Here is a 24,068-nt window from a genome sequence, read left to right on the forward strand (position 1 = left end):
GTGATTTAATGTGCTTTCAGATGGAAATTATTCAGATGCATTTAATACACAGAACCGTAGATCACTGACAAGCTATGCTATATTGCATTCATTAGATTGATCACATTTGATTATGAACGCGATATTGCATAGCTTTTTTTAGACTAGACGTGACATACAGCCAAGTATGGTGACCTATATTCAGAATTCGTGCTCTGCATTTAACCCATCCATACTGCACACACACAGCAGTGAACACACGCGCGCGCACACATACACACACCGTGAACACATATCCGGAAGCAGTGGCAGCCATTTATGCTTCGGCGCCCAGGAGCAGTTGGGGGTTCGGTCCCTTGCTCAAGGGCACCTCAGTCGTGGTATTGCCGGCCCGAGACTCGAACCCACAACCTTAGGGTTAGGAGTCAAACTCTCTAACCACTAGGCCACGACTTCCCCAGCATCCCCTACCTTGTCAGTGTTAGCTAACAGCATTAGCATGATTACCCATTGAATTCATTTTGGAAGCAATGACTGATGAATGTATCTTTAGTCCAGTCAGTGCATGTAAATAAGATTTGTATTGACCAAGTTCAGAGGCTGTTATATGGATCAGATTCAATATGAAAAATTACTTTTATATTGATTAAATGGATTTATTGCATTTAAAAAAAAATGTCATTGTCATCTATGCTTGTTTTTATTATATTTACCTAAAGAAATAATAAATCTTGATTGCCTAGAATACAAAATAAACACAATGAGGCTGTCCATTCATAAAACCCTTTATTTGGTTTCTCTAAATCAGGACTACTTTAAAGACACAATTTATGCTTGGGGACTCTGGGTTAAAGTAGACCCCATTGATTTCCACTCCCTTTCCAGCAACTTTTGTTCTTTGCACTGTCAAAGGTTTGAAAACACATAAAGAATTACTCCTTTCCTATAGACACAATGTGCGCTAGGTCCGATTCCATGGTGATCCCCATGGGACTCCAACTGAGAAGTAAAAACGGAACCAAAAAACAACGCTTCCTCTCCTCATTCTCACTACAAACATCCCTCACCCTCACCAAGCACACAGTAGATATGAAAGTTTGCCATGTTAAGATTCAACAAATGTATTCAACTGTGCTAAGTGTTATTTGGCCTGGGACAGATGTCGAAAAAACGAAACAACTTACATTGTAGAGAACTGAATCAATACGCACAATGACACATAACTTAATTATATTTTTGCCAGATAAGATCATATTCTCATTATAATAAACTTAATAAAATGGGAGTTTTGTACTAGCTAGAAGTGAGGCATTTGTATAGATTTAAGCTTGATTAAATTATTGTCTGTACTGTATGTATCATATCCTATTGTTTTCCCTCGAAGATGAAATGTGTAAAAAAAAGTGTCACCAGAAATGTTTGTTCTTTATAATCTTTCATCAAAATGTAATAACTTGCTCTGTTTATTTCACAATCAATTTTCACATATGTAGAGATCACTTTCCACTATCTAATTAACTCCTGATGGGTAAATTTTACATTGTAGGTACTAAACATAATTTTGCCAAAAAGAACTGAATCAGAATGAACATACTAAAGCATTATGTCAGCATTCTGCATTGTAACTCTGTCAGCTATCACTAGAACTTTACCAGAGTAGAGGAACTTTGAATCAAACTAAACACCTAATTTTTGTGTTCCTTGCAGAGTGAAGAACGAGAAACCACAGAGAGGCCTCCATACCTTCGTGATTGAATGTGAGTTGACGTTGACCGTACCAAAGTGAAGATGAAGTTGCTATGGAAACTGCTAGTTCTGCAGTCATTCCTGGGGTCCCTTGCAGGTAAAAGTATCTTATTAAGAACTTTTGATGTGCTCCTCTTTGTGAAGTCTGGTTCCATATTCCTGTGTATATAGGCCAGGGGACTGTCTGAAAAGATGTGACGGAGTCATTCGGCAAGGAGCTGTGCAAAAACGTCATAACATTTGTCATAACATTCGGCAAGGAGCTGTGCAAAAATTAGGCTTTCGTAATTGAAGCCCTGGCCCTGTAAATCATACTTGGTGTGAAAATAAAAGGTGTCTGAGATTTACTGCCTCTAGTGTGTGTTTAAACTGGAAACTGCAGCAGTTTGTACGTATAGGAATATTTTTAAGTTTTGCAGAAATGTAGAGGCTCTTGTTTCCAGTCAGCCTGTATAGCGAAATAATGAGCTCCTGATATAGTAGTATTATTTGTACTCTTAATTTCTGTTTCTTAGTAACCTTTTACATTTATTTTAAGCTGTGTTGTTGATTGTTTATGCTTTAAAGTGGAATTTTTGCTTCACTATTTTACTATCTGATATTTCATCAGGTGGCGTGTTGTTATGAAAATGCCATATTCACAACACAAGTTACAACCTAATTGGTGTGTATTTAGTTCAAGTTAATCTGTGCCTATGTAATATATATACATATTACATTGGCTTATGCACATTATCGTCATCATCATCATCATCATCATCAGTATTTTATAAAGATTTTAGCTTAGTTAAACACAATAAAATTTATTTTGAAGTCAATGATCCTTCCCACTCACAGTGTCTTAAAGAAATTAGGGCCGTTGGGAAGTAAAATGACCCCCCCCCCCCCCATCTATCAATGAATTCAAAACTTTTATCTTTCATTTATTTCATTAAGGCACAATTACTGTATCTCTATTAATACTTTCTTTTTTACCTGAGGTCTCTTTTACATTAATCATAATCTGACTCGGAGAAGCGGTTCCATTTCTCATTCTTAACACTGTCTGTGTGAAGTTAGCACTTTTAAGCAGTATTTAATCAGCTGGTACTTTGTGAGATGACTGCCTGCTAATCATTTACTGTAGTTTATTTTTAAGGAATGAAAGAAAAAAATCCACAGATTCCACAAATTATCAATAATGTTTATTTCAGCATTTGCTTTACCTTTAGTTTTGGTGATGCAAATGTGGCAGCCTAATTCAAGCCTAATTTTTTTTTTTTTTATCGCCTTAATATTTTAATTTATTTTATTGTAAACAGGCCAGCAACAACTTGTTTAGCACTGTTTCAAAAGCATCTGAGGATACTCATTAAGTTGGTTGAGAGAATGTCCACAAGGAATAGTGACTTTGAAGAAGCTAAAATATAAGATAGTTATGATCTGATTCACATATTATTCTAAAATGTGAGGAGAGTAAGTAGGTGTGTCTTTCAAATCGGTAGAATATATATGACAACATTGAAAATGCAGTTGCATCTTTTCATCTGCTGAAAGGAGAAGAATAAATTTGATTTTTAATGTTGTCAAAATGTGCTGTGTATTTCCCTTTCAAAGGCAAATTCACTCACTTCATGTTGTTCCAAACCAGACTTCTTTTCTTCCACACTGGCCGCTCTATTCCATGTAATTACGAAGAATGTGAATGACATGAGGTTGAGTAAATAGTGACAGACTCTTCACGGGTGAACTACAGTATTCTTTTAATCTGTTCAGTTACATTATCTCCCAACACATACTTGGATCAGAAAAGACACTGTGTTTGGTGTTGCTTGACTTTCTTGCACTGAGGGATCTTTGTGTTTCCTTTGTATTTTCAGTTAGTGGTGGGTGGCACTGGTTGTTGTAGTGTTCCCTTTTAACACTGAACTGACAGGAAAGGTCGTGCAACCTGCCGAATCGCAGAGACGAGGAAGGTTTGCCCCTTAAAAGATGAGGCTTGGCAGGGTGACTGCTCAGAATGCTGAGAGGGGACCGCAATGATCTCCATCCCCTGCTAGGCATCTGCCTTTGTTCTCTCACAGTAGTGCACAGTGACACGGGCGAGCTGTCTGCTACACACACACATATGTCACTCCACCCTGATCACCCACCCAGTTAGCATGTGATTACCTTAGCATCACACACACTTCAACCAAACACACGCTGCATTCTAATTCCCTGTCTGTTTCTCTTGTTCCCATTGACTCAGGGCCAGGCTCATTATTTTAGATTTAGGTTTCTTCAACACACTGTCATGACTCAAAGAATACTTCAAGCAACATGATTTCCCATTTTGGCAGAAGATATGACTCAAAAATGAAAATGTTGTCATTATTTAGCAAAAGGCAGAGTTTGACGTATTTTTAACACAACTTTAATTCCCCTATTCTGTGCCATTTGAAAAATCCATCTGAGACACCATCTGAAAAGACACAAAGTGACACTGTAGCATTCCATGGAGGTAAATCAAAACAGAAAATGATGCAATGAAAGGAAATTGGAGACAGCGTGGGTGAATGTAGTTAAATCATGATTTGGTTTAGCATTTGAGCAGGTGAGTTGAACTTAACAGGTCTGAGATGTTTGTTTCTAGCTGTCTGTGGCTTAGTTGAAGTGTGTGTGGAGGTTCACGGTTTGAGCCGTAGAAACTAATCACTTGACATTTTCCCTTACCAGCTGAGCTGTTTAATTTGCCCACCGTTTTCATCTTTGATTACAAATTTCTTCCAGTCAGTGAAGTGCTCTTTTCCATCAGCTGCTAATAGGAAGCAGTATTTTTGCTAACAAAAAGGATTCTATTACTAATTCCACAAACCATTTTTTTTATACAATTAGTTTTTGAAACAACATTTTTTTTAATCGTTCAAAACATGTACAACTTTTTTGCCTCCCAAAGTTGAACTAAAAATAAAGCTTCTTTAATGGCATTTATAGTTCCATGAAGAACCTTTAACATCCATAGAAGCTTTTCATTCCAGAAATGGTATTTTTTTAAATGTTCTTCACACTAAGAAAAAAATGTTTGATTATTTTAAGAACTGTTCAGTGAAATGCTCTTTGTGGAACCAAAAATGGTTCTTCTATGGCATCGCTGAGGAAAACCCCCTTTTGAAACCTGTATTTTTAAAAGTGTCCACAATTTTTTTATACTGTAGAATAAAAAAAGGGACAGAGGCCATCAAGCTCTAAAATTCACGGCAACAACAACAGCCACAAAACCTATAAAAAATAGTTCACAATTCTTCTGAAAATTTATCTGAGAAGATCAAAATTGAAGTTGTTTTTCACTGAAAACTGCATCAAATGTCATGTTCAATGTTAATGTTCAAACTCATCATTACATTAGATTAAAAATAAGACAGATATTCTTTTATTTAACTGGGCTATCGTAAAGCCTTTACTGCTATTGTCGGTCTTTTCAGAAGTGTATACAACCGGCTATCCCCAGACAGCAACATAGTGCCGAAAAGCCGAAACTGCCGAAACTGCTTGCTGTCTGGGTCGGTAGACTTGAACTTGCTTGAACTGTGGACGTAAAATTTTAAAGAACATCTTCTTTTCTGATTAGTTTGTGGGTTAGAATGTTATGACATAGCAATCAGCTCAGACACAGTCTTTGTGCTTTTATTTTGTATGTCGGGTTTATATAGACCACTCACAGTTGAAAAGGCAGACAGCGGGACCTAGAAAGCCATCATTTGGTGACCAAGTTATTCATGGCTTGTAAAGGCGAGGCCCAGTGGGGATTCTGTAAACAGCATTTTCACAAAACAATTTTTGCCTTCCGTGAGGTGTTATCTTCTAAGAAGCACTGTCTGCCTGACCCACCGCTGGCACGGCGCATTCAAATGCTAATAGAACACCAAATGACTCGCTTACATGACTCTCTATATTGAAAAACAATCACGTTGTGTGATCTTTTTCTTCTTTGTGTGCGTATATAGAGCATGCATATATTTTGAGTGTTTGTCTTTCTACTAGCAAGAAATTGTGTAGTCATTGAGCTGTGTTATCATATGTTATCACATTTCACACCACATATTCCACACACCTCTGTGCTTGTGAATATGAATTGGTAATATGAATCTTAATTGGTTTGCGTGCATGTGGATTGGTATGCGTGTGTATTCGGGTGTGTGTGTGCGCTACCTGACTCTATACCAGGTGGAATTCATGCTTAGTTTTCATGTGTGTTGAGGATTTGTAGCTCATCCGTTGTCCTCATTAGTATCATAGCAAAAGGCACTCTTATTATATTGCATTGTACAGAACAGAAATCCAATTTTCTGCTAAAATCTGATGGATTTTATTCTTTTTTTTTATTTTTTTTTTTTGAGGTTGTGGACATGACCTGTTCTGTCACCAGTTCTGACCAGTGTCTGATATGGGCCACATTTAAAAATGCTACCACCTCACTGCTATGCTCACTGTAAAAAACATCCATGAATTCCATATACCGTAATTCCTCAAATAAAAGCCGGGCCTTTATTTAACTGAACTGCAGAAGGTAACAGGCTTTTATTTGAAGCAGGCTTTTATTAGAGGCAGGCCTTTATTTATAAATTTGAAAATCCTTTTAGATAGTCAACAGACAGACAAATAGAATTTTGGTCCACATTTAGCTGTAGTGTAAATGTTGCCTTTTTGTGAACATTTTCTAACATTTGTGAATTGCATGTTTTGATAAATTGAGTTCACATGGAATGATGAAACTGTGAGTAACAACTATACTGATGACAGTAATTTGTTTTAGTGACACTTCGGAGTTTTATGCATCAGAGATTTGATTGCCTTTGCCCAGATTAGAGGGCTGAGTCCACATGATATAAGCTTTATTGATCTCCAAAGATAGACAGTCAGAATTGCGTGAGTAAGAATAAATCCTGTGTCTATTTGATGTGAGAGTAATTCGAGGTGCTGTAGCTTTTTCAAGTGGGCCTGAAACCGAAGCCCACTGGTTGGTTAGAAGTCTAGTTTGCTTTCATGTAATTCATTGATTTAGTTACTGTATGGAGAGTTATGAAGTGACAGTATGTAACGGTAGCTGTCTTCAAATTAGTGCTATAGTTGTTGTTGTTTTTTTGTTTTTTTTTAAGATACTCTTACTTGTGGTGTATCAAGATAAACATTTTACAAACATACTCTAGTGTCTAGTATGTAGCATTGGTTAGTCAGATTCAGTTTACTATATATATGTATTAGGGCTGGGCAAGTTAACATGCTATTATCTCATTAACGCATTAATTGATTAATGCCAACAATTATTTTATCGCATGTCAATGCAGTTTTTTATTATTATGAATGTCCATTGCTCAATTACTCTGAATACATATGCAGACAAATTATGGGTCACAGGAGGAGATGCTCCCAATCAAATTATTTAGGCTAAGCATCAACATTCACAATCAAGTGTTGCCCCGCAATGCAATCTGCTGCGATGGGTCCCACGATCGTGCAGGTCTCTAATATTTTTCTATAACAAACTATCAAATATTTTCTATAAAAATGTTAATGTCCTGGCAATGTCACAAATAGCTTGTTTTACATTTAATTGAATTACATTAATGTTATAAGTTAAGATTTAGGCTGCAAAAAATATTTTAACTGCTACTATGTAAAAAGGAACTGCTGTAAAAAGCACCTTATTTGTTTAAAGTGTTTGCCATCCAAATATTATTAAAATTTTGATCATATAGCAGTAGACCTATGCACAATAGGCACAATAGACTACTTTTGAATGCATTATTAGTTGTGTGCATAACAATCCGATTAATTGTGATTAATCGCAGACAATAATGTGATTAATTATATACATTATAATATATATATATATATATATATATATATATTTTTTTTTTTTTTTTACAGATTATTTGATTCATTGATTCATTTTGTCTGGGTTATGTTTCCAATAAGTGAAATAGTTGTTTTGAAACTTTATAAATGTTTTTTGTTTTTTAATAGATTAATACTTTTTACTTATTTAAAAAAAAAAAAAAAAATATATATATATATATATATATATATATATATATATATATATATATATATATATATATATACAGTATATGATTTATAAAATATATTTTGAATAATACTGTTCTGTTTTAACTTTTTATTCATCATAGAATCCTAAAAAAGCACAGTTTAAAAAAAAAGAATATATATATATATATATATATATATATAGCAGCACAACTGTTCCCAGCATTTATAATAAATCAACATATTAGAATGATTTCTAAATGATTGTATGACACTGAAGACTGGAGTAATGGCTGATGACAATTCAGAAATAAATTAAAGTAAAATTATATTAAAATAGAAAACTGTAATATTTCATAATATTACGTGTTTTTTTTTTTGTTTTTTTTTTTAATCAAACAAGCAGATTTCTGGTTATTTTCATTATTTACTTCAATGAATAATTGTTTTGTATTTTGGGAGTGGACTGTCCACCCACCAAAATGACTAGACAGAGAAAGAGTGAGAGAGGGATAATGTGAGGGTGAACAAAATCAAAGGTGTCACTGTGGCATGAGAATTCTATGCAAATAAATCCCAACATTTGGCCCCATGCAAATCCCTTGTCACCCCCGAAACAAATTGAAGTCATCAAGCAGGTTCCTGTGCCAAGCTCCTCTGTAGTGAAAATATGCTTGTCACTCATCCAAAAATCCCAGCTCTTCTCTTTATATTTACTGTGATTTTGTATTGTGCCTCTTTGTCATATTGTGAGGGCAGGGTTACACTTGTGCCTGTTGTGAGAGATTTGGATGTGGGATCTGTGTGGTTTTGCTAGCTGATTTGCTTTACGTATTTGTTGCTGTTTCTTTGAGCTTCTGGCTGGGAGATGCTGCTTTCATGTAGATCAGAGGGCCACTTTCTCCAGACAAGTTTCTGTGTCTCATGGGAAGGCCAATAGACTTTGCCTCGGGCAAATGTTTCTCACAGGCAGAGACCTGAAACTTCGAAACGATATCCCGACAGAGGAGAGGGGAAGGGGTTATAGATGGAAAAAAAGGTCAAAAAGAGCACTTTGTCATCCAGTTGGAAGATATGATGTTTGTTCTTTCTGGTATAACAGTCTTAAGCCCTATTCGCACAGGATTAGTATTATCTGGTGACCTCCAGTGATTTGTAATAATTGCGGTTGCTGTCTATGATCTTAATCCCATGCGAATTGGCCATGCCTGTAATTTGTAAAGCTAAAATTTCCCCACAAAATACTTACCATAGTTCGCCGAACCCAGTCCTGTGATAGTCCACTACGAATTGGCATCTCTGTAATTTGACCTGGATTTGGCAGGTCATGTATACTTTTTTGTGGTTTTTGTTTCTTGTGTGCCTTTTTATCCATCTTTCGCAAAGAATGGAGCTGGGTTGGAGTGTTTGATAGTATTTTGGGTGCTTTCATCATATCACTACACCATACAATTTGCAGAAAGAGAAAGCTGAAAAGGTTTTGAGGTTAATGTGTTACAAATAAATCAAGCAAAAAGCTTGAGATATTATTTGTCACGCTGTCTAGTCTCTGTTTCCCTGGGTGTCCACTAGTTGGCTCACTTCCCCTTAAGGCAGGCATACACTGTGCGATTTCTTTGCGATTTTGGCAACGTACCAACTCACACTGTACGAGTAGATCGCTTGCGATGTAAAGCCAAAGCTCGCGATTTTTATGCGCTCACTGTACGGTCCGATCGTCGAGTTGCGATTTGACTGCTCACACTATACGTGAGGAATCAACCGAATCAACATGTAGGATCCCTCAGAACCCAGATGTTTGTGGCGGTTTCTGAATAAACATGCTTTCCCGGGATTAACGCACTGCTTTGGTGATATGCACGATTCTGTGTGCTGAAACGTCTCCCAAAAAAAAGAGAAAAAAAAAAGGCGTGGAATAATCTAGACGCGCAGGTGGCTCGGAGGCCGTGGCCAATATGGTTTATCCATTTTGCAACGTGAACTGGAAGGTAAGCAGGCGTTTTCTTCCCTCTTTTTTTATTTTTCTTTGCCATAACTTCACAAGTTTTCCCTCCATCACTTCAGTCCAGGCTACACGCCGTGTCACCATGGTTTCATTTATGGTTTCGCGCACGCACAGTGAGGGAAACGCGGAAAATCGGTTCATAGCCCTGCTTCAATAGTGCGATACCTCACGAGAGGTGACCAAAATTTCTGACATGGCAGAAATCCATCCGACCAACTGATTTCCCCTGGTACACTGCACGAACACTGCACGACAAACGACGCACGAAAATGCTGAAAATCGGCCCGACCCAAAAAAGAGTCGCACGAGTCAGAATTCGTCTCAAAATCGGATGAAAATCGCCTCCCTATATATTCCAGTCTTTTCCTGTTGTTTGTATGGAGTCCTTACCCTTCTTGTTATCAGGTTTCTCGTCACCCGAGATTCACCCTAACCTCTCGTCTTCTGAGTTCCCTTTCCTGTTCCCTCCTTTGTTTTGTTTATTTTGGACTGTCTGTTTGGCTTTGACCTTGGCTTGTTCGACCACGATTTGGATTACCCTTGATTTAATAAATACTTGCGATTGGATATGCTCTCTCCTTTGTCTCTCTGGTACACAAATCGTCACATTATTTTAACCTGGTGAAATGTAAATGACACACAATTTTTTTTTTTTTTTTGCATTATCTGTGACATTATTTTCATGACAATTACTTTTTCCAAAAAAAATTATCTATACCATACCATCCAAACATTTTATTTTTTATTGTGTGTAATTCTCGTAATTTCCAATGGCAATTCTCATTATATCCCCAATACTTTAATACCATAATTGTGTAGTACAAATAGTAATAGTAACTTTAAAAGTCCATAAAAAATGCTTAATTTTAATTTCTTAAATCCAAATATATATATATAAAAATATCAAGTTGTAAAATGTAATTGTTATTTTTCTTTTATTTATTTTCATTTATTTTATTAATATTTATACATCTATATTGTAGTATTTATTCATATTTTGTCATCATGTTTTTATATTTTAAGTTCTAATTTTAATTTAAGTTTTAGTAATTTTGTTATGTGCATTTGTCAATTGTATTAGTTTTTGTTAGCTTACATTTTTTTCATTACATGTTCAGTTGAAGTAATTTTAGTCTCTTTAGTACTTTGTTGAAGTAAAAAAAAAATTTGTTTGTAATATTGGTAATTTATATAATTTCAGTTTATTTCAGTTAACAAAAAACATTTTAATAGTTCCCTCACACAAATCTATTGGATGGCTTCAGGACACTTGAAATGTACTGTGCGGTTAAAATAACTTGTTTAGTACTTTTTTTCTGTGTTTGTGCACACCACTAATCAGACATGCAAATCAGAATGACATCTGAATGGTCAACTTCCCTGGAAAAGCAATATGCATTTATTCAAAGCAGCATAAAACATCTGCCATGATTATTTCCATTCTTTCCACATATCAATATTTAATATAGATCAAATCCACATGTGGCTGAAGTACTCATATCTATATCTTTCTCTTTCCATTATCGTTTATCAACCCAAAGATGGATATTCCCCTTTGGCGCCGGACTAGCCCCATCTCACAGAACCCCATTCACTCTAATGGCTCCCGCAGTGCATGAACAATACAGGCAGCGTCTCCATCGTTCCCTGACCTTGAACCAATTTATATAGCTTTCTGTCGCTCCCTCACTGCAAATGCATGATCAGATGTGTCGGAGGCCTCATTGAGCATGGAGGAATACATTTTCACGAAAGTTCACTAGGGCACGGCATGTGTCATCTGCACGGTTGGATTTACAGATATCGTAGCTCTTTTCATAAAAAGAGTGGACCGTATCTCTAAGTTTAGCCTTTTGCAAACCCAAGGGAGAACAAGCACACAATTGGCTTCAAGTCTGGGTTCTAAACAGACTTATCTTCCCATATCTATAAGAGCTGAGCATGGAAAAGCTGCTCTACCCGTGGCTTATGGTGTGCAAAATTAATGCAATAGATTTTGTATTTTCTAAAGAAGGTTTTGCCTTGTCTGCACATTATAATTTATTCTCTATTCTCATTGTGGTTTGTGGTGAGATCTGTAAATTCACGTGGTCACCTGGTTAGAGAGATTACGGTTTGTGTATTTGAAATGGAATTTTAAAGAGTGTAATCTTCAATGGATTTCCTTTAAAAGACATACTGATATCTCTATCAATGTGGGTTTTTTCAATAATACTGATAACATTTCCCTGCAAGTCTTTAGTTGTAAAGCTGAAGTAACTACAGTAAGGAGCCATTTGTCTTCAGTATGAGAAACCGAAGACAAGTGCTCTCAGTTTTGATGTTCTCACCTTGAGAGATCCCTTTTTTTATAGACATAGTTCCTTTTATCCTTATGAATAAGACTTGAATCTTCAAATCCACACTTAGGTGAGAGAGAGGGAGCAAGAAACGTTAACTGGAGTTTTTGACTTGTTCCTCAATTGAATGATTCTGGTTCTTTGCCAGGTCTGATTTTCAAGACGTGGCATATGAGATCACCGTCACAGACAGAATTGTTCTGTATGTTGTCATGGTGACAGACACTGCAAACAATTGATTATAAAAGTGTTGCATTCTGTATTATGCAAGCAGCTTTGAAGTTTGAAATTCTTAAGATGTCTGACACGTCATTTAGTGGTGGAGTGATGGACATGTGAAAAGATAATGTCAGACTTCAATAAATGAGTAGTTATCCACATTATGCATTTAAGCATTCATATTTAATATTTTAAACTTTTTCTATTTAGCCATTGGAACTTGTTTACTTTGTTAAGTGTTTAAAAAGTGAAAACCTTTCGGCTCTATGTTCAGCATATTCAAGGCCATATTAAAACTGCTGAAGTGTGGGAAGTTGAAGTTGTATGTGTTTGTTTGTGTTTAGTGCTGGGCAACGATTAAAATGTTTAATTGCGATTAATCTCAGTTAATCAAAATGCTATGCACAAAATTAATAATGCATTCAAAAGTTGTGTATTGTGAAAGAAAAAAATTTAATCACATCATATGACCCCTTTACTGAATCGTGTTTCAGTCAATATTTCATATTAATTCAGGGGTCTGACAAAAAAAAAAACTAAAATATAAAATGTTGTTATATAAAATATAACAATTAAAATAGTTTTATTGAGAATTTGGCTGCAGTATGTGGGCTCAGAAAGGCAAACAAATGTAATAATAAATAATAAATGTACATTTTGCATGTTCAGAAGTGAGCTGCACTGTCCTGTAAATAATGTAAACAGGCTTGTGTAAGTAAATTGCTCAGTGCAAAGAAAGAGAAGTAATGGGAGCCTGGTATTTCTATATAATTTTTTTCATATGAGTTATTGAGTTGAATGAGTTATTTGATAAACATCTGTGACTTATGAAACATGTCTAGTCTTCATGCTCTTTGTACGAGTATGTTTTCACTAATAATAGACATACATTTGCATAAAGCATCCATATTTGTCCATGCCCATGTTGATTAGAGTTTTAAAAACTTGAAAATAATTAATTTAAGGTACATTTAGAACAAATAAAAGTGTAGAAATGTCTATAAACACACACACACACACACACACACACATACACACACACATACATATATATATTTATATTTTCATTTACATAATATATAGTTTTTTATATGTCTGTATTGTTTCTCTTAATTTTTTTATAAATTTTTGTTTAGTTTTTTAGTGAATTAAGTTCTTAAATGTTGCCTTGAGATACAGTTATGTTTAAGTTTTTTGTTTTATTTCAATTAACACTTTTATGTAATCTAAAATATATTTTTTAATGGTTTTAGTTTTAGTTAACTATGATACCACCATTTTACACTGCACAGTACCATTCTGGGAAACTTCAAGAGAATGCCATAGTATTTCCATATGAGTCCAAAATATGTTATGACCATGGTAGCGTGCCCATAAAAGCAAATTTTGGTACAGGTTTGTCGATTTTTGCTTGATTTTGATATATATATTAGGGGTGTAACGGTATGCAAAAATCACGGTTCGGTACGTACCTCTGTTTTAAAGACACGGTTCGGTTCATTTTCTGTACAGTAAGGGAAAGAAATGGAAACATTAAACTGCAGGTTGTTCATTACTATAAACTTTTTTTAACAATTTGTTTACACTTTTTTAAATACTTTTTTAATAAAATATGTATAAAATTAAAAAAGAATAAGAAATAAAATACTGCTGCAAAGTTCTCCACTAAATAAAATACTCTCAGTCTCAAACCATATATATATATATATATATATATATAAAGCTATAACTGAGACTTAGAAACCTTTAATCTGATCATTACAAAGAGTAGAGAATGTATACCTCATTAATCAAACATAAACTAGTCTTAGCAGCTGCTGCTACTGATTTTGTTCATTTTCATGCACAGTTTATTATATATTTTGGCCTACAGAAGTGAATTATTTCAGCTGAATTATTGACAGCCCATGATTTAGCCACAAAGTGGAACTAATACTCTCAGGAGCAGATTTATGAAAGCCTTCAATACATGTTGGATTTTTTGCTCATGAATTTTCAGGGGCTTGATCAATGATTGGAGCATGTCAAGAGACCCGAACCAATCACAAGTCCTCTTGCTCTGCATTGATCCAGCACTGCAGTCTGCATGCTGACAATGTCCCAGTAAATTATGTATCACAGAAACAAACAGTGTTGAATAGGTTATAAATGATAATGAGATATTCCTATCAAAGTGTATTATTCTCCTTATTTTTTTATATTGCAAGCTGCCACCAAAACACAAATGCCAATTAGACACGAATAATTAATTATGTGCTGAAAAAAAAACAAACGAATTAAAATTATTGTTTTAAAAAGTTTAAAAATAAAAAGTCAGATTGTTGATTTTGTCAGAGACTCTCTCTGCAGGTAACATGGATAGACCAGTAGGTGGCGACAAGTGACTCGCTGCATCTGATATCGAAATCTTCCCATCTATATAGTATGCAAAAAACAGTATGCCTAAAGACTAGTATGTTTGAATTCATAGTATTTGAAAAACAATAGGTGAAAAGAATCCAGATGTCTTACTACGTCCATCCAGATTCTGAAGTGTGCATTCGATGGATACTTTACTATTTAATTTCGTGAATGGCAATGAAGCGACACAACTGACGCTGGAAGGTCATATGACAGTCACAGTGTGGATGTAGTACATCTGAATTTCATGCATAACACCCATAGTATACTTTATAGAACATAAACAGATTCCCATACAAATTTTATTTAAATGACTTTAGATTTAAGCATGTTATATATCTTAAGTTCTTTTTATTTTTATGAACTTAATAATATTTAAGAAATTAAACTTGAAGCATGAAAATCTCCCAGTGTATTCACAGTGACAAAATCTTCAGTAGTTCAGTGATGTGGTCATGTTAATATTTGCATCCTGAATTGCAGTTGGTCTTATTTCTGACCACAATTTGCATTTTGATTGTGATTGGTTGTTTCCTCCTCAGTTAATTATTTATAATCACCTTTTCACTGCACATTGACTGTGTTAATTGATGTATGCAGCCGACTGAACATAAGATGCGCACTGAAGAATCATGACTACACAGTAAAAAGGTGACAACCTACAAATTATACAAATGATTATTATTATTTTATTTTTTTTGGTGTAATCTTATGTATTTATCCTAATTCAGTGACTTTCCATTTTTTTTCCATTTCCATTTTAATTAGTTACATAACATTTTTGTCATCAGAAAGCATGTCTTATTAATCTAAATCATGAAACTAATTATTTGAAATCATGAAACGTACAATTTAACAATAAGTTAATTAAAATTTATTAAATCCCTATTAAATCTTTTATTTATTCAGAAATTCAATTTTATTTTTCCCAAATTCAGTTTTTCATTGTAATTTTATGCTTTACATTTTAGTTGTTTTATTAAAATTTTATTAATCAAAAGGCATGTCCAATCAGTTGAATTCTTGAACATTTTGTCATGACATATTGGATTTTTTATAAATTCCATTTTTATGACTAGATTTTGCATTTTCGTCCGTGTTTCCCATTTAAGGGCTCTACTTTTTAATCTTAAACCACTTTAAACCTTTAAATGCAATGAGAAAAATAATAGATAAGAAAAATGTACAACTTTTTGTCATGTTATTGCATTTTTTTTTCAACTTCTATTTGCACTTTTGGTTGTTCAATAGATGCAATAACCTTTCTGTTGACAACAGCATCTGGTCTATCACACCATGTGTCCCGTTGCCAGGCCAACAGCGGCTGTGCCCTATTAGCACAGCTCTGCGGACTCCTCAAAAAGAGCATCTAGCGGAGTACAGCTGTGACTGTGATACTGCGCTGTCCCGATCCTACTCCACATCTGCATTTTTGCTGCCTCAGCCTCAGTCTCTCCATCTGGTCTTCGATGGAGACCAGAACCCCCAAGTAATCAATTTTTAGTGAGACACTCCAGCGCCTGTGATATTTCAAGTACCTCCTGACTATGTGAAAAATAATCTCGCGCAGGATGACGTCTTAATACCAGGCCGCTCGGCTTCCTTGGAAGTGACTGCATTAAAGCTTTCATTAGCTTTCATTTCATTTCATTGCAGTTCATTGATGACAGTATTAGCGGGGAGCTGACTTCTTGTTGATGAAAGCCAAGACTGTTTCTGAGTAACAGAAGCCCTTGTTTCGCTCCAGGTGGACTCACCTGCTCCATCTCTGGGGACGCAATTATTCTTCTCATGGCTGAAGACGCACGCATCCCTAGATGCCTGCGCAGGCAAGCCCTTGCTAATTGGTGGTGTCAGCGATTCACCACTGGCCCTGTTTTCTTTCCAACCATTCTCTGTTTTTTTATTTCTCTTTTTGGCACTTGCTTCATTTTGTTGTTGGTTGCGCTTGCTCGACATTTTCTCTTGCATGTGCATATATCGATAAATGTTTTATTCATGGAAATTGCAAACCAGCCGCTTTCCTACCGTCTCCCGCTCTCTCTGACTTCCTCCTAAAAACTCGTTTGATGTATCACAACATGTTTGGCAGAGCAAGCCGAGATGTTTTTGAGGAGCTAACGTAATTTGATGAGGAAAAATGTGAGTGAGACTAAAGTTTAATCCCTGTCTTGTTTCATTTGCCTTTCTTTACACTGCAGGGATCTTTTAATGAGTATGCATCATTAATTGACTGACTGGGATATGCAGTTTATCGCAACACATGACGGTTAAAGAACAGGAGGTGCACTCTTGCAGTTTTGAACCGACTCTTCATCCCGAAGGATGTCCCACCTGTTCTTGACTGATTGGTGCTAGTTCCATCATTTCATTTTACTTAAAAGATCTTAGTTTTAATTAAAACATCAACTTTGTTTTTTTCTTTCCTGTGTTAACCTCAGATGTCTTGGAAGTTCATAGAAAAGTCTTGTCAGTCCTAGTGGTGTTGTTATTCATTGCTGTACGTTGTCATGGAGCAAGACATGATGCAAGGCTTGTGAAATATGTCTCATACCGTGTGTCATATGTCCTCTGGATATATTCCGTTTGTGCTTGTAGGTGATTGGCCCCTCTGCATCCAACATCAACAGTAGCATATGACAATATAACACTCCAGTGTCAAACATACAGAATATTTTTAGAGCTCTCCCTCTGGAATTGTGTACATACTGGCTGAAGAAATCTTTTATGGATTGAAAAGTGTTTTTGATAAATACTTTCTTCTATCCCAGTTATAGGATTTGTCCAAAGAGTGTAAACATTGTGTCTGTGGTTCCTTTATAACTCTGTTGGCTTGAGCGGCTTGATAGGTCAGCTTCTATCTGAACCCTTACCCCAAAGAAAAGTGTATAAAAGGTGTTTTTTTGTTTTTGTTTGTTTTTTTCTAAGGATGCATTAAATTTATGATAAGTGACAGTAAAGGAATTTGTATTACATGTATTACAAAAAAATTTGAGAATAGAAGACAGGTCTTAATAATCTTTGACAATATTACAGTTTTTACCATATTTTGATCAAAATGAATGCTGTCTTGTTGAGCATAAGTGATTTCCTTCAAAAATCCAACTTTTGAATGGCAGTTTATATATTCATTATATATTTGTAATAATTGTATTAGTTTATATTATACTCTTATTATTTTAGTGGCTTTTGTCCTTTTTTTATTTGACATCATAGTTAAGATCTGACAGAAAAAGTGGAGCTGAACTTGTGTCCCCATCAACACAACAGTTCTTTTATTGTCCACATTAAGATCAAGAATAAAGAATGAATTTAGATTTCAGGTTGAATTTTATATCCTATAATCCTACTCCTATTTTGCCAAACAGGTTTTGTAAATCCAAACAATGTTTGTGGAGCAGTGTTTATCGCCAGGTACAGAGGGAATGCACTGCCTCTGACACTGAAATAAGGGGCTGTCATTGTCATGTCACCGGCAGAATTAGTGGAGATCGTTAGAGCTGCGATGAAATATCTGTCTGCGTGATGGGAAGCAAAACAAGCCCAATTAAAGCACCCAGGACCTAGAGAGCAGCTGTACAGATGTAACAATCCACACACACTCTCTTTGCTCTTTTTATCTTTTAGTTTTATGCACTATGGTTGAAATTCTACTGTGTTGATGCATAGACATTGTGCTCACACACATACACCCAGTCTAACAAAGTGAAAATGAAGGTTGCAAAATAAGGCACTTAGTAGCGAGTCCGCTCTTTACCGGTGATATAAGTGTCCACTTACCCCTGAAAGACGCATTAGTTCTTGCAGAACGGATGGTGAATAAAGACTGGCTTGCAATTTTGAGATGAAACAGAGCATGGGAGCTGGGTATCTTTTTAATATTGTAATGTTGAATGTAATGTTACAATTGAAGAGGAAATAAATCAATATTCATTGACAATGCATAACACAAAATAAACTGAAACCTGTTGTGTTTAGAATAATTTTAGATAGAAATGTTGGAAAGAATAGCCTCTTGTATGGATTTTAAGTTGTATTGTTGTAATTTTTATTTTGTTTTCTTTTGTTTTCAAATCAGATCTTTTTTCAGCTTTTCATATGCAGTGAGCTAATACCCTATTTTTTAACTCAATTTTGTAACATAGTTTTGTGAAACTGATGTGTTTCACAGAACAAATTTGCCCTTTCATTTTTGCATGACATATCCAGAAGAAATGTAGAAACATATTTGTAATATATTAACTGTTGGGGGGTGGGGGGGGGGGGTGGGCGTATTTTCTGAGGTACAAAGCACATTAACATGGCTTATGGCAAAAACATTATGCAACCAAGCCGCCTAAGAAGAAATAATTTCTTTGAAAAAAAAAAAAATTCAATATTTTGCTCTTTTAAAGAAACTTAAAGTTTATCTAGTACTCTGTCTCCTGCAAGCAATACAAGCTCTGTAACAAGAAAGCATTTTTCAGGAAATGGAATTAAATGGATTTCGTGGAAAAGTACCCAAAGAAAATGGTTATGATTTCTGCTGCTTTTAGCCCATTTTATTACTTGTTTAAATAATATTTTTAGGCTGCTCGTATTTATTTGATGTGCTGTCCAATGATGTGCTGACACACCCTGCCGCTAAAAAGCATTTTTCTGTTATTTTAATGCTGAAAGGGATGTTCTCTGGTTTAGGGAGATAATGCTCACTCCTGCTGCTTGTTAGAGAGGCCAATGACCTTCTAGAGCTTTTTATGGCTGCTTCAGACTAAACTAGTCTTAATTCTACTTAATTTCTACTTTTACGTCCTGTTTTTACCTTTGCTTTAACAAAATTTGCTGGATCAGAGCCAACAAACATGCACTAACCAAGAGCAACTAAAATGATATAAAGCACAAATGTAAATAGTTGAGGATGTTGGTGGAGACTGTGGACTAGTGGAGCCTCCAGATGTGTTTTTACGTACACCAAGTGACATCTGCTTCATGCTCCTTTCAGTCGAAAAACCTATGGACAGACACCAGAATGTCTAAATACAGTAAAGCAACAGTTCATAGAAAATATAAATTTTTGCAGCAACAAAAATCATTGCAACTGTAACAGTAGCATTATTATATTTTAATCTTATCTTTACCCATGTATCAGCTTTACTTAAAAACACGCACAAACAAAATTACCGTGCACTATTTTTGAGAATACCAACCTTGCTTCTTTGAATCTGATCATAGATGATCACTAGATTGTGTTACATTCAATTTATTTTATATTCTCTTTTACCAGAATTATAAATTTACATTGTAATTCAGTTTTACTCATATTGCTTGTGTGCATATTCTTAGTAAATATTTATTTTATAAAGCTAACTTCATTAAATGATTCATTAAACAATATTTTTGTATCTGATGATTTTCACACAGTGGAAGAAGCATACTAATAAAAAATAAATTCTTTAAAATGTAAATGAATATGTAAATAATTATGTTTAGCATATTGATCCAAAATAATTTGTTGATACATAGTTTAATTTTCACACTAATCCTGTTTGGTCCCATGTTTCAAAAAACAACAAATTGTGGCTTTGTGTAGGTTGCGTCAGCAATCTGAGTGTGTCACCCCTTATGAAACAAAATTATTTTGCAATATATTGGAAAATACCATGTAATATATAAGGCATATATTCTTATATATATTATATTTTTGCAATATATTGCAATATATTACAAGTGGCAATCATTTGTATATTTTGCAATATATTATATAATATATGTATCATCAATATATTATTAAATGTATTCAAATATATTAAATATTAAAAAATAAAAAGGGAAAATAATATATTACAATATATCACAATATATTTGAAGAAATATATTGGTAAATATATTTTCCTTTCGTAAGGGACTTCACACGATGAGCCTCAAATCACAACTGAGAGGCGTTTACCACACGTCTAATTGCCCGAGCGTTTTTCGTTACAACCACGCTGCTGTAGCGAAGGTTAAAAACAGACCACAGAGGTGATAGTAAGCGATGAACGTGTGTCCTCAGGCAGTTGTTGTATGTCAATCAATGACGGTTTCATTACAGTTGCCGTGGTGTTAGTTGAATTAATTGATATGTTTTGTCTGCTTGTGGTTTGACTCTCTAATGCCTTACCAGTTCTGGCCTGCTCAGAGCCACCAGCTAATCGCTTGTTTTGCAACCAGGTTGGATGTCTGTAAGTGGAGCGTGCTGATCACTCTCTTTCTCTCCTTCACTCTCTCTCTGTCTGTAGGCAACACACTGCAGAGCCCCGTGTTCACGAAGCAGCCAGGCAGCATTGTGTTTCCAGTAGACACCATGGAGAAGAACAAGGAGGTGGTTTTTAGCTGTGAGGCGCAAGGTGACCCTCCTCCTTTTTACAGGTGAGTTGACTGCCAACTTGCCAGCGCAAAAACTCTGCTGTTCGGTCATCTGCATCACTGCTTCAGTAAATTGTACGTCAGTCCCTTTTTCTTTTTACAGTTCCAAAAAATGCATAGGCTCTTTTGTGCCAGTGCACATTGGCATCAGTAGCTTTGCACCATGTCCCAAGCATTTGTGATGTGATAAGTGATACAATTCTTCCTTGTACCGTTTTGTCCTTTCTATTTCTGCAGCATAGCACTGGCTAGCCCCGCTCAGTAGTGTTCATTTTGTTAACGAAAACTATGATGAAAATTGTTTGTCAACAAGGTTTTTTCCCCTGGTGAAATTAAGATGATTAAAAGATAACTGAGACTAAATGAACATCCGATATCGTTGACGAAAAAAAGGCAAGACTAAAATATAGTTAAAAGAACACAATTTTTCCCAAAACCATTTTATTTTTGTAGAAAAAATTTGGAGCCAAAACATTTCAGACTGCTGTACAAGAAGCATCATGTTTATGGTTGCCAGATATCAAGTGCTCAAATCCCCCAAGAGCTTTTCTGTTCAATGGATACGTACTCTTTTTGCTTTATGCAATCTGGCAACCATTCACACACAATTTTTCTGCAGAGACGCCATTATTTGAAAACACTGACATACAGTACTATGGTATATAAAGTATTGTAGTATTTGAGATACTCTGCATGAATGAAAGTCATTTAGCCAGTCTGTTTTGTCATGGATCTCGTCTGTATTGTTTGCGATAGTGGTTTGATGATTGTAATGTTACTTATGCAACCTCTGTGCAGCAATAAGTATTTTTTCCATTGTTTTAAAAGAGAATAATTAATGCATTTCAGATTTATTGGAATTACTATTAGGAATTTCTCTGTTATAATATTTGAGAATTGTTTTTTGTTACACCAGTTTTCTTAACGTACACAGGTTGAGTATATGTCTGAAGTCTCTTTGGTGTTTATTTAGCCTCTAATTGATATGCTGTTATAAATCTGTACACTAACATTAGATATAATAAGTAAAATAAACCATGCATAATAGTCGATATTACATTGATTTGTGCTTGTTTGTAAAATAGCAACTTCTGATGAAATGTAAAAATAAATTTCCCAAATTACAACAATCATTGCATTTGAAATTGAGTAAAATAATATTTTTTTTTTTTACCATTTTAACCATTATACAGTAAGACAAAAATAGGCTGAAAATGTTTACGTTTCCGCTGACTAAAACTAGACAAAAATTCAACTAAAGTTTAATAATTACAAAATGAATGCTATTACCCACATTGAAACCCCGTCATAGTTTACATTAAAACATTTGTTCTTGCAAATAGTGAATTTTTTTCAGACAGGTAATGCTGCTCACATCTGCCATTGTTTGACCAAATGATAACCCCGCCTCAAACTCTTGCCATTGGTTTGGCCTATATTCCTGTGTAAGAGTTTTCATCGATTAAAATGTTTTAGTAAAGTGAAGTGACGTGTGGCCAAGTATGGTGTTCCATACTCCATGCAGAGCACATACAAATAGTGTCTATTTGTGCTCTGGATTTAGCACATCCAACTGCACACACACTGGCCTAGCTACCCTGTACTAGTACACCCCCAAAACAAAATGAAGGCTTTGTAAAAGAGCATAGTGGGACCCTTTTAACAGTTTTTAGCTATGCATCACCCTGCCCCTATTTTCATTCTCCTTCACATGCTATGATTTATCAATAGTTAAGTATCTTTTTAAGTATGTTAATGGAGCGTCCGGTTCAATGGCTTCAAATTAACTGAAACTGTTCAGATGTGCTGCAGAAAGACGGATATATGTGCTGTACCAGAATTGATCAAGCTTAATGGAAAAGCTAATCAGTAGCTTCCTCTTTCCTGTCAGCAACCTTGAATCCTGGAGCTTTTTGATGAATGTCCTTCTCTAGGCAGCTCTAGTGTCCATCACTTTCAAAGTGCATTAAGTTCAACCTCATGAACTGCACCCATCCTTTCCCTCATTATCAAAAAGGTAATTGTTTCTTCTAAGAATTGCAAGATTTATCTTGAAATCGCTATTTCCTTTTCTTATTTTATTTTTATTTAATTGTCTATCTCGTGTTGGAAACAAGCCTCCATATAAAGGTTGTCTTATGACTTGTGCACTACTGTATATTCCAAGTCTTCTGAATTTTGTCAGTGAATTAGTGGTTCACAAAATCAGACTGAATGATTTATGAATTGGACTGATTCATTTCAACTCACTGAGCTTTTAGCTGAACTATCCCTTTTAAACTTATGCACAAGCACTGAGGATAATCAAAGCTGTTATTGTAGCTTTTGAGCTAAGGCGTCTGGTATTGTGTCTACCTTCTTGAAGGAAGGTTTTACTAAAGAACGTGTTACACAGACAGACTTAAAGTGTGCAACAGATCCTTAAATCGCCTCCTGTGTCCTGAGCCAGATGGTGTTGCATAGCGATACGTAATGTCTGTTTGAGCGTGAGCACATAAAGCATGTGCTCAGCAAATGGAGCGTCTGGTTAAAGCTGTCACTGCTGCGAGGCGTTTGATGTTGTGATCCTATGCAATCATACCTCAGTACTATTATTTGTATGTCAAACAACACTTTAAAATAAAGAAAGTGCCTTTCTGCCTGATCTGGCCCTTAAAAAGTATTTTTGTTGGTGTAACCTAGTGTAGTCAGATTGATTCAGTCATATAAAAATAGTTTTTACTTTAATAAGTAAGGAATAATGCACTGTCAGCTGGTTATAACAAATAAATAAATAAATAAATAACCCTGAAAGGATTATTGCTATATATTATTTGGTTAACTGTATTGCTGTAATGGACATAAAACATTGATTTGATTTGTAATTTCTTTGATATGTAAAAAGAAAGTGTTGAAACTAAAGTTTTTTTTTTTTTTTTTTTTTTTTTTTGACAATCAGAATATTGTAATGATTTCTGAAGACTGTGACACTGAAGACTGGAGTAATGACT

At 35.1% G+C, this 24,068-nt stretch overlaps 1 protein-coding gene and 1 long non-coding RNA gene across 3 annotated transcripts in view; both read left to right on the plus strand.

Moving 5' to 3' along the window:
* LOC128015874 (uncharacterized) overlaps positions 1–24,068 on the plus strand; it is a 327,822-nt gene that overhangs the window by 134,703 nt on the left and 169,051 nt on the right. The gene's annotated exons all lie outside the window — the stretch shown is intronic.
* LOC128015866 (contactin-4-like) overlaps positions 1–24,068 on the plus strand; it is a 131,464-nt gene that overhangs the window by 23,708 nt on the left and 83,688 nt on the right. For both annotated transcript variants that reach the window (XM_052600082.1, XM_052600081.1), the window contains exons 2-3: positions 1,687–1,822; positions 20,952–21,081. In XM_052600082.1, coding sequence (XP_052456042.1) covers positions 1,768–1,822; positions 20,952–21,081 — 185 coding nt within the window. In that variant the 5' untranslated portion in view covers positions 1,687–1,767. The remainder of the gene's footprint in view (positions 1–1,686; positions 1,823–20,951; positions 21,082–24,068) is intronic.

Source organism: Carassius gibelio, chromosome A6 (assembly GCF_023724105.1).
Source record: "Carassius gibelio isolate Cgi1373 ecotype wild population from Czech Republic chromosome A6, carGib1.2-hapl.c, whole genome shotgun sequence".
NCBI classification, from domain to species: Eukaryota; Metazoa; Chordata; class Actinopteri; order Cypriniformes; family Cyprinidae; genus Carassius; species Carassius gibelio.